This window comes from Parasteatoda tepidariorum, chromosome 8 (genome assembly GCF_982258835.1).
Source record: "Parasteatoda tepidariorum strain Cologne lab strain chromosome 8, Ptep-v5.0, whole genome shotgun sequence".
Taxonomy (NCBI): Eukaryota; Metazoa; Arthropoda; class Arachnida; order Araneae; family Theridiidae; genus Parasteatoda; species Parasteatoda tepidariorum.
Genome location: NC_141762.1, coordinates 39,602,088 through 39,614,962, shown reverse-complemented (window position 1 = coordinate 39,614,962; position 12,875 = coordinate 39,602,088). Strand labels below are relative to the sequence as shown.

Sequence of the window (12,875 nt, the reverse complement as noted above, 5' to 3'; positions counted from 1 at the left end):
ATCGAGTCTAAATTGTATAACTATACAAATTAAATTCAGTCAAGCAAACTATAAAAAAAATCAATTTAAGATTCACTTGTCAAATTTATCTAATAAATTATTTTGTTTGGAGATAATCAGTTTTTAAATAAAAATACAATATTTAAAAATCAATTATCCGGATAATCATCTTACCCAAATAATTTAAATTTTTTTATGGGATTTATATTTTAAAAAAGGTTCCCTCCAAAACATTTAAGAAGAACTACGAAAATCTGTAGAGAAGAACAAAATGGCGCTAATGGATATAAATTTTTTCTCCTGTTATACACAATTTTATTAACAAGAAAAAATTTAAACGATTAGTGTTTAGAAATACAATTTTGAAAAAACGATAATTTGTAATGATTATTATTTAAAAAAAGGTTTAAAATTAATTTATAATAAGAAAATATTTAAACTAACTGAATTGTAGCAGATTCAAAATCCTTATTCCGGAGAATATTTTATTTAGTCAATTATTATTAACCCATTAATACTTACCCTTAATTTTTCGATATAAATTTGCTTGTCAACGATAAATATTCGAAAATTAACTGGAATTTTCTAATGCAAATTCTGCCTATAAACGTTTTGTTTTATTTAAAAAAGTTAAATGTAAAAGGTTTTTAAAAGCTTTTCAAATTAACAAAAAACTTCGCAAATAATTTTATGTATGGCTAAAATAATAAAGAAACATAATTTTTCCCCCACAAAATACTTTATTGAAAAGTAAAAGAATAATAACATTTCAAAATAAAAAAGGTACATTTACAACAAAATGCTTGATGCGTGTTGCTACTGCTTTTGCTGTATGATGTTAGATTGTATTTAATATCATATAATTTCACCTAAGGCTTCAACATGCCATTTTCACAGCTAAAATTTCAAAGAAAATGCATTTAAAAGTATTATATATTTATTATATATATATTATATGAGTGTACAACTGTCCTTTAAAAGGGACTTTGGTTTTTAACTGGTTGTATAACTTCAAACGAGAATATTTGTAGTTGTTAAGTTAATTAGTGTCATTGTGTAGTCAGTCTGAGTTACTGAGGGCTTTATCAGTGTTTAGTTTATAAAAAATGAACAATCATTAAGTTTAAATGTACAGATAATCTCAGATATTCTGAACAATGCATTTCCGCATTTTATCGATAAAAACTAAATCATAACTAATAATTTATCAAATTTATGAAACATAATCGAATTGGTAAGCAAGTATTTCACACTTACTTTTGATGAGAAAAATTTTATAGGTTTTTGTGGGTTAAATAATTTTACTAATATTAAATTTAAAAGATAAAAAATTGTTTAAAAATATTTCCTATTTAGGGTTTATTGTGTTGAATTTTGTTTATGAAGTACATACTACTTAATATTTTGTATTCTACAACCCAAGATAATTTTGTAAGATTGATATTATTAAATGAAGCCTATTTTTGAATAAAATATTTTCATCGATAGCATTAAAATTTAGAAAATTATTTTAGAAATTTGAAAAAATGACAGCGTATATTATTACATCCTTTTAGTTATATTTTGCAGCTCATTACATTTCTTATTATAGTTTTGAATATAACTTATATTATGACGTTAATATCTTACAATTTTACTTTAATTGTATTTAATTGCATTATATTTTGAGTTAGTCTCTTTCACTTCTTATTGCTTTAAGTATTGGGAGGTAAGATTACGAATAAAAGCTTAGTTTTTATACAAGTTCTTTAGTTTTAATATAATATTTAATAAAAATATTAATTTGATGATTTTAGACAGTAATTATAAGCTGTTGTGGGGAAAGTGTTATCGACAATGTCAACCTACAGGCATCATAAAGTAACCAAAGTCAAAATTGACATGTCTTATATATCGACAAATCGAGTTGACATGTCTTATTTACTAGGGTATTGGTATTTAATAATCGTAGTGGTAGTTAATTGCATTGCTCACCCACCAGAATTTTTTCTGGGATAGAATTCAATTAAGGAATTATTTTCACTAATATATTCATGGTTGTTTTAGTGAGAAGTCAGGAGAGCTGTATTAAGATCACCAGATTTTTTTTAATGCTGATCGTGAGAGTTGTATTAAGATCATGATTGTGTGAGTGGTTGCTTCTGTGAGGCTATTAGCAGTCGAGTGTGGACAGGCTTCGTTGTGTGTGATTGGGACTGAGAAGTAACAACGCGAAGAGGACAATGTCGCAAATAGCAAGTCAGCTCTTCAGTGTTGATCATCCATCGAAGTTGGCGTGCTGTTGTCGTAGTGGACGTTACTTACGAGGCAGGCGTGTTCAAATCACGTCCAGGCTACCATGGTGTGAAAAGAATTATCGTCAATGGCAATCTTCATTTAACAAAAGGTACCCTAAGATAAAATCGAGTACCATGTCTTATACTGTGAAATGGTATTTAATAATCGTAGTGGTAGTTACGTTACGCTGTAATGATTTTTGACAACCATTTACATCGTTTTCAGTCTTGGCTATAAAGTAGGAAAAGCAACTAAATAGTTTTTCAGTGTTTTAAGTAAAATATGAACATTTTTTATTCGAACTTTTTCGTTTAAAAAGTTCTTTTTTTTTGCAAGAAAGAAAAGGAAAAAAAAGCGTATAAATCAAATATTTAGATTGTTTCGATCATTTCTTTTCCATCAAGTTTTAAAAAAAATTTGAAAAACTCGTTTAAAGCTTGCAAAAATCTCTTTCAGTTGTGTGCATTCCAGTGAAATATGTGTCAAATACTTATTTTTAGTGAAATGCGTGTCATATGCTTGTTATTTATATGATCTTTTTGTTATTTAGTTATGTGATTGCTATTGTCTTATTATTTAGGGAATATTCTTAAAATATTTGATTACTTTAAAATGCGAAATTTTAAGAGTCATTGTGAGATTTATAATTTTAACCTATTAAAAGCTCTTTTTGTAAACCCTTTTTATTGCATGTATTTCAATTCTAAAACTGATTTACTAATTAAATATATAATGATATGAGAGGTAAAAAAAACGTTATTTTAATTACTGAAAAAACATAAAAATGTGATTTTTCTTTTAGAAACCATTTTGCATAAAATTATGTTTTTTATATTGTTTTGTAAAAAATAAGATGTGTGCAGTCAGTTTTTGAATAGCTAATATTTTAAAAAAAAAGAACAGTAAAATGCTCAAAATTATAGGGTTTTTTAAAGCAGAATTTAATACTAAAGAAACATTAGTGTTAGTTTAAATGATATAAAAGCTACTTATATGGTATTAATAAAATGGAAGTAACTATAGCAAATTGTAGTTTTTGCTCACCATGGAATTTTTATTTATTTATGTGACTAGGTCTTTAAATTCAAGCATTTCTATGTGATTTATTTGGTTGTGAATGTTATTTATTTACACCTATTCATTTTTCAGTCAAATGTAGACAGATAAAAAATTCTTATGCACCATTGTCATAAATTCAGTGAACTATAATATTATATAGTCTTATAAGCTAATGAGTAGAAATCGGTCGAATAGCTTTTGAGGTTTCGTAAAAACAAGATTTAACGTTATGGTTTCTTAAGAAAATACAATTGAAGTTCTGAATTTACACACTATGAGCAACGTTTGCAAAATAAAAGATTTTTTGAAAGCCCAAAAGTGGTGTTCGCCATTCCTAAAAAAATATTTTAACATGTAAAAGGACATTATGGCGTTTTAAGGACTTTTACAACTACACATATCAATAAGCATTTTTTTATGCAGAAATTGTCGAGAAATCACAGGAGAGATTGCCTACACTGAGAAAAAAAAGTGTTGTAAAACTACCAGAAAATGTTTAAATTTGCTATGTTTCTGGCTCTATTGGAACACTAAATTCTCACTAAAAGCTCGAAGAGCTTCGGTAGTGATTTTGGTTAAACTAACCAAAACATGTTTCGTTAAACTAACCAAAACATGTTTGGCTAAGCTAACCAAAACATGTAATGTTATAATATGTGACAAAATTTAGTAACTCTGGCAGAATATGGTAGTTTTATCATGATTTCTTAAAGTATGGCATAAAAACCATTTATTCGGTTGTGACCAGACTTTCTTGTAAGCCGTTAGCATATTAACGGAAAGATTGTCAGGTGAATGGTTTATAAATACCATATATTTTTGTTTTATTACTATAAATATGTTTTTTTCTTCTCTCTTTTTTTATAAAAAAGTCAGTAATGCCATTAAGATACAGTACTGCAATTTTACCAGAATATTTTTCTCCGTGTAGAATGCAATATTATGAGAAAGTTCATTAATTAATTAATTAATTTATTTATTTTATTTGTATATTTCTATTTATATATTTTCATTTTTTATTTATTTATTTGTCTAATTAACACCACTTCATAAATTTAAATTTAACAATTTTTAACGATTGCAAAATTTGAGTTATATGCAACGAAGAATAATAAATATTTTAATCTAAAATTGTAACGAATTGAATCATATTTACACACTACATATTATTGCGTAGCAAAATTTTTTAGCGTCAGCATCATTTAAAGTAATACGCATTATGCTAATGTACAAAATTTTATCTAATTCCTTGCACAAGTAATAAACAAATATAAGCACCTAAAATAAAAACACTAGGAAGGTCATTAACTGTTTTGAAGGTAGAAATATTTCATTGTCTTGCGTAATTTCAATTTGCGTAATAATTAATTGTCCATTGACGTTTCGTTAATTCATGTATTTTTTTACATATATATTGTGATTTTTCAATCCAATTTTCCAGTTTTAGTAATTGTTTTAGTTATTTCTTAAAGAATTTAAATTAAAACGCATTACGCTTAAATTGTTACGTTTTTTTACGATGTTCTTTTATTTCATTTGTGTTTCATTTCATGGTTCATTTGTATGATACCAAAATCATCACTTTTATTTAATTTGAAAATTTCCCGCATCTTCTTTAAGTTTATAATCGAAGTTATCTACTAAACTATCATACAAAAAAGAAAAAAAATCTGAATTGTTAAATTAGAACGAAGAAAATAATTAATTATTTTATAGATGTAAAACAAGAGTTATGAAACAGAAATATATTGACAGTAACGAACTTGGTTTCTTAAAATTTCTAAAGTGAATATCACAAGTCTGTCTCTATTTTAATACCAACTGTTCAATTTTATTTTTGCTCAATATATTTAGATAGAAAAGTAAAATGTTAAATCTATTTATGAATTTTTTTAAATTTCGTCGCTTTGTAAATTCAACCGAATAAATGTATTTATTTGCCGTGCTCTAAGGCATTATGATAAAATTATCAAATTTCAGCATATTTACCGAATCTTATCACACAATATTAAACCATATTTTGTTGTTAATTTGTCGTTAGTAAAGCATTTCGATAAAAATTGCTGTGCTTTCTGGTGTTCTCATAGAGCCAAGAACTTGGTATTTTATCACATTTTCGACCTTGCTTTCTTCTTAGTGTAATTTGTGTTTATGTCTTTATCAAAGTTATAAAGCAATATAATTTGAACATGGCGAAATATTTTGTTTGTTTAATACAATACTTTTTGGAGAATTTTTCACAGTAAAAGTGTTGAATTAAATTTTTTGCTGTTGGTTATTTGTTGTTATTTTTTAGAATAACATAATGCTTTCCATAATTTAATGAATAAAAAAACAAATATTTAGAATGGTTACTGTTTTATATTCGGAATTTGCATTTAAAATGTTTTAACTGAAATTTACATTTTTAATTATTATATTAAAGATTTTTCTCACTTAGGGATTGCATTTAAAAATTATGCACACGAAATTTGCTTTTGAATATCTATCTTTTTATCCATGCGATTAAATAATTATGTAAGTTTTTTTTAAATTCTAATTTCACATTCGTAATTTCAGTATTTATATATTTCATTTTAAATTGTACTTTTACCCAAAATTTTTGTTTAAATTTTGTATTTCGAATCCGTTTATGAAAAGTACTTCATTGTTTTTTCATTTTTATTTCGAGAAAAAAAAATTGGTACGATAATAATAATGATACAATAACAGCATGATCAATATATTTGTATTATTAATTATCATTAAAAATTAACATGTTGCAAGAACTGTTGAATAAATTACAGATATGTAATCATTTGCTTTTGAAATTTTTTATTCAATACATTTATAGAAATCAAATAGAATTAACGGGACTTTTTTGTTGAAATATAGTTTAAAGGATAGAGCTCTTTAAAATAAAATGAATTTATTATGTTTAAATAAATATTTAATAGATATTATTATTTATTTTTTAATTAATAATTGAGAAGGTGATGGAAGTAGCAAAGGATGAACCTTTCATCGAAGAGGTGATTCGATTTCAAAATTATCGAATCACCTCAGTATGTAAGATAACATAAAATTTTGTTTACTACGTACTATATTTTTTTTTATTCTACGTAAACAGACAAGAGTGAATTATTCATGTTTTCAAACTTTTAGAGATTAGTTTATTTTCTAAATGAATCACACGTGGCGTTTGTAAATGCTATTTTTAGTGTCATAATTCGGCGGGAAATAAAAGATAATGAAGCAAAGCTGGTCATTACCATTAGAATTGTCAGATATGATTGCATAATAATAATGAGCCAACAATTTTATTTTAAAACGTATCAGAACAAAGTCGTTTATTTGTAAATAAACATGTTTGATCATGGGAAGTGTGCGTTTCTGGTAATGAAATTCCTTTCTGATGTAAGTTCACGGTTAATAATGTTTAATTAATTCGTAATCCTAATTCGTTATCTGATCTTTATCTGAAACTGATTATAATTAAAACTACGGGAAAAAAAGCTGAATTACATTTAAACTTATAATATTCATAGCAGAAGGTTTGTTTTACATTCTGTAATTTAGAATTACTTTCATGAATTCAAAAATACTTCATAATGGAGAGAGTAAAATATGATTGTTGCTGTTATTCTTTGCTGGCATTAAATATAATTGATTTCGAAGGAAGATGCCAGAACTATTTGTCTTCAAGAGCCCCACACATGGAATGGGCCTTATTGTCTTTACGACAACTGGGACAAAAATGCAAACTGAAGACTGACAGAAATGGCGTTGAGTACGAAATTTCACATCATGTCAACTGTTTTTTGAAAGATCTCTCTGCAAGCCTAACAATGGAACTAAACACCCTCAGTTCGTTGACAAAATTGAAATATTTGTACTTCAAACGAAAGTTGACGAGTATCTTGAAAGGTAACTTTTTTAATGACTATTTGTGTTTAATGAGGAAAAAAATTCGAGCTTGCACAACTTCGATGGAAGGAGAAGAACTTGTAAAGAAGTTTATAAACGTTTGTAAAACACTTAAACTACCTGTTGAGCTGTCAGGAGAGGATGTTGAACAGTATGAGTTTATGGCTGAACTGTTGAACTTTTGCAACACTACTAAAATAAAAAATTCTGGTTTGGTCATTTCTCTTCTTAAAATGACTATTGATAGATGTGGAATAGCCCCGTTTGATTCTCTTTATGTTCGTCAACCACTATATCCTGAAGATTTTTTGGAATACATTCTAGAACATGTAAGGAAAGAGAAATTCGATATGAGCACATATTGTCTGCACCACCCAAGAACATTATGGGAGTATTCAAGAAATTTTAGTGTCATTAACGCTGTTTCGTTTGGAAATATTCAAAGGGTTAAAACCCTCTTGCAGTATGGATTCGAAGTTTTTCCCAATGTTGAGTTGAGAAGAAGTAGTCATGGGTTTCCTTACATGTAAGTTACTTTTTTAATAACTCAAATTGTATAACTGATTTCTATGAGGTTTTTACCTGGTTTCGTATTAGGTTTCTGATGTGATGTAGAAACCGTGATTACACATTAGCCACAATATAATTGAGAAATAATATCTAATTTTATTTCAGAACAAGTTTATAAAACTTTCTTACGTGTATGTCAACTTTTAAATTACTCAAATTGTACAACTAAATTACTCAAATTGTATAACTAATTTCTGTGAGGTTCTTCATACTTACAATAATATATTTGTTTCAGAATTACTTTATTTATCAAACCAGGTTATTTTGATAGGTTCTCTTTCAATAAAAATAGATAAGAATGTAATCTGAATAAAAATTAATGTCTATTATTTCCAATAAACACCAATATGTTTTAAAGTTTAGTTTTAGGATTGAAATTTATTTGGAAAACGTAATTTATTGAAATCATAATTAGAATTTAAGAACCAGATTTAGAATCATTTATTCAACGTAGAATAATTTGAATAAATTTTTCTAATAATGTCTATTTAATTTCAAAGAGCTATAATGTTTATCAAATTCTGCTTGATATACGGATAAACTTTAAAAAAATTCTTAAAAAGCAAAGACGCTTCTAAATGTTTTTTTATATTTTTGTAAGAAAAAAAATAATTATGTAACTTTTAATAAAAAATCTATTTACATTTAGTTTCTAGAGAAAATATTTCTTTCATAAACCTTTTACTTTGGTTTAGTCAAATCAAATTTAAAACATGACAAATTCTTCGAAATAAAACAAAATTAAATTGCATGATTATATTGATTTTGAAATGTTTTAAGGACTTTACTTTAGTACTTTTCACAGTTATCAAAATTCCGTTAAGTGTTATTTTATTTCTAATTTTGAACAGAATGAATACATTATTTGTATCAGTATGTCACAAATTTAATAGGACTAATGATAAATATCATATCTTAAGATCTATATCATATCATATCTTATATTATGTATATATATGTACATGCAAAGACAATTAAAATTTCAATCATCACGAGTTTGAAATAAATGAATTATGATTAGTTTTGAATTTTAACACTTCGAAAAGAATGTGTAGCAATTTTACATAAATAGAGTATGTTATTTTAGAAAAATAAAAAAAAAATTAAAGATTGCATGATTTTTAAGATATTCAATTGTTTCAATTGTTTCTCTTAAATTTTGTTTACTTACTGATTTATCAAGCATAGCAATTTCTGTGCCCCTAATCTCCTGAAAATATACAACTATTTTGTTTGCTTCTTTTATTTAATTGATTTCCAGGTTCAAATATATTTTAAGCAGAAATATTATACATAAATTTTCAGGTATTCTTAAGGAAATTTTATTAATTTATATGTGTGAAAATTTCTATACAACAAGACATTACAATTAAAAATGTTTAAGAGGGATGATTATCTATTGTCTGAAATAGAATTTTCATTAAAAGCAAAAATGTTATAAAATAGAAACTAATAAAATTTTTGGTAGATTATTTTAGAATAAAAGTATTGAGTTAGGCGAAATTAAAGCTAACTTGCTCTTCGTGGTACTCTCAGAAAAATAGGTTCGTTTGAAACTAATATCGAGCAAATTTGCCACGTCATTTAACTGTTAATTTAATCATGTTTTCGTTCAATTTGGACCATGGTATAGGGCAATCAATTTTAAGTTTGTAACCACGCTCTTTGCTCAGTACTATAGTTCAACTTAACTATCTTAAAGTTATAAAAATTCAGATGATATTGTAATCAAACGTAACACTTCACTTAACCCAAACGGCCACATTTGACTGCACGTATTATAACATGCTTTTTAGGTAATTTACCGTGATTTTCTAATGGAACCATATTGCTTCACACTTCTTAACTTGTAAATGTGCACATTGTGGGCCCCTTAACTTGTCTATAATAACAAAAAAATTCTAACAATGAAAGATAATATAATTAATTAAAAATGCATCAGAATAAATTATTTAGTTATTTTAATGAATTATATTTATTTATTTTTAGTGATGATATCCTACCAACTCGTTATCTAATGGTACTACGGATGATGTGTTGCATCCGTTCCGTGAATTTGTTTCTTGTGCATTCTCCAAGCGCTTCTTCAAACAGACTGTATATTGCATCAGACGAGCAGAAACAGTGTTTTTATCTACTTTGGCAAGCGATCCAGGATCCATATGTAAAACACGCAGAAATGCTTTCTGCCATATTTGCTGAATATCTTATTTTAGCGAAACATAACGTTTTAAATCCGATGAGGTATGAAAAGAACGTTAAGTTTAGTATGATGTATGAACGATGTTTTACTGATTTGGCTTCAGGACAAAAGGAACCAAGATCACTCATGCATTTAAGCAGATATGCAATTCGAGACAGACTAAAGGAATCGTGGAATCTTCCTCATGGTATTTTTCAATTGCCAGTTCCAAAACGATTGCATGAATATCTTAATCTAGAGAGCGATTAGAGATTATATATTAAAGGTTATTTTCAATTGCTTTCCTTAATTCGAATTGACAAGAGTCGTAATTTAAAGAACGGTTGAAAATGCTATTCTAAAGACTGTATGCTATATTTATGGAAAACTTGTACAACGTTTGTAAATATGTAATTCATCTAAGAGAATTTTTCCTTCTTATTTATTTACCACATAATTAAAGTTGTTATTAAAAGTAAATAGAGCGTTGAAAAAATAAAAATGCTTGCATTGAGTCTTGTACATAGGCATTGTTTAACAATGTGTGTTGGAAGAACAAACAGATAAATGCATGACGAAGCTAAAATGTAGAAGCAAAAACATGAATAGTCAAACACTTAAATTTAGAAAAAGCTAACCTAAAATGTAGAATAATTGTAATAAATTTCAGAATTCCCAATTAACTTTTGTTTAAGATCAGAATTTTTTCGTTTAGAACTCATTTAAAATTCTCAGACATATATTTTTTAGAAAAATATTTCATGTAATACACTAAATTCTAACATAATTGCTTATGGTACTATGAATAATATGATTATTTACCTGGTAGCAATACTCTAAAGTGAAAAACAGTTGTCTAAACAGTGCGTACTAAAAACAATGGCAGCAATACTCTAAAAATCCATTATTTTTTTGCCACACTTATAAGCAATGATAAAAAAATTCGATATTCGAAGTTATTTGAAAAAGAAATTACTTTTGCGCAACAGATATAGATAAAAATATATGAGTAATTGTATCATTTTTAAGAAATTTTATCAGAACTACTTTTTTTCTAGTAAGGTCATGTTAACAAATTTAAGGGATTGGATTTAATTGCAAAAAAATTATTTAGTTTTTTACCTTAAATTATTTAATTTTTTAACAGTTTTTTGGGGGAGGATTTCTAAAAAAAATTGCCTTTTCTAAAGACTCGGATGCAAATTTGAACTTCAGTACTTATAAATAACCAAATTTATTAATTCTGCTAGCATAAATTCAAGCAAACTCGATGAGAAATTGTTTAATGAACATGCGCATAATGCACTAGAGAAAATAGCTCCCCAGTGTCAGCCTCTCTCCTTGGCCCGATGATAAACTTTACTATTATCGACGTATATGTAAACAAATTCCTTCATTGGGATTTTTTTCTATTTAAAAAATTTATCAGATGGTGGCAAAACCATAAGGGAAAAAATAGCTTATCATCGACATTTATAAAATCAATGAATTTGGTATGAAGTATACTTCAAATAGCCTCACAGGGTTAAGAATCATTGTTGTAATACTGGATCTTTCTTTTTTAAAGTTATCTATTTTTTAATGAATTTTTTATCAATTTTCTATCAAATATAATATTTTTAATGGAAACTTTTTTTTTTTTTTACAGCTTTAATTCTAAACTAAAGCAGTCATTTTTGAAAATTATATATTTAGAGCATGGAAAAAATATTTATTATTGTAGATGTAAATTATTTATGGCTATAATTGTGAAATATCTGTAATTATAAATGTGAAATTGTAATTACCATTCGTGTGAAAAATATGATTCGCAGTACTTTGAATTATTAATTTCCTGTATCAATTATCATGTACAAATATCATGATGCAATATGCCGTTTTATCAATTGTGAAAAGAATCTAACTTTGATGAAGTAGAGCAGAGAATGTTAGTTTTAAATTTATTTAACAATTTATGACAAAATATAACCATATGTACTTAATACCTGTGATATTTTTTTGTTCATTATTAGTTATCAACTTTACCTGCTCATTTTGATATTTATCAGTTAGTTTCATTTATTTATTTTATCTGACAGTTGTGTGATATTTTACATCAAATCATTTTTTTATTTATTCATTACTATATTAGGCTGCAACTTACAGATTTTATACATCTTCATGTATTTTTGTATTTTATATCTATTTTTATAAAAATATATACCTTCATTTTTCACTTATCAATGTATTATACTTTCTACTGTATTTATTTATGATTTTGAAACATGAAAAATAAATAAAATGAATTAATGTAATTTGCATATTTTCCCAAAAATAACATCACCACAAAAACTTCTTAAAAAATAAAAGGCGCAAATAGTAGCTCATGCACACAATGTAAATGCACTTTGAAGTAAAGCTGCCATGCGTTTAATAGTAACAAAGACTCTAAAATTCTCATACTGAAATTTAATTATTTTAAACTTTAAAGAAAGTGATTTCATTTCTAATTTTTCTGAATTATACTAGACTAAAAATTTCGTGATCTCTAAGAGTGGGAAAGTCAAAAACCATACTATTTTTACAGTTTAATCGAAATAATATCGATATTAACATTTTAAAAGTTGTATGATATTTATTTACTTGAAAACACAGTCACTCTAAATAGCATAGATATATTTGCTTTTTTTATTACTGCTTTCAAAATGCTGTCATGCCTTTAATATTAACAAAAACTTTAAAATTCATATAAAAAATTTAATTATTTTTAATTTAAAAAAAAGTGATTTCATTTCTAATTTTTTCTGAATTATACTACACTAAATATTTCGTGATCTTTAAGGGGTGGAAAGTCAAAAACCATACTATTTTTGTGAAATCAAAAAACTCTTATATATATATA

The 12,875-nt window shown here is 26.1% G+C and overlaps 1 protein-coding gene across 1 annotated transcript; it reads left to right on the top strand.

Annotated features, from left to right (window-relative positions):
- Window positions 1-6,295: 6,295 nt before the first annotated feature.
- On the top strand, window positions 6,296-12,280 carry LOC107457108 (uncharacterized). The gene is made up of 2 exons (XM_016075181.5): window positions 6,296-7,768; window positions 9,802-12,280. The coding sequence occupies exons 1-2, from the start codon at window positions 6,927-6,929 to the stop codon at window positions 10,262-10,264; spliced, it is 1,305 nt and encodes a 434-aa protein (XP_015930667.1). The 5' UTR covers window positions 6,296-6,926; the 3' UTR covers window positions 10,265-12,280.
- Window positions 12,281-12,875: the final 595 nt, after the last annotated feature.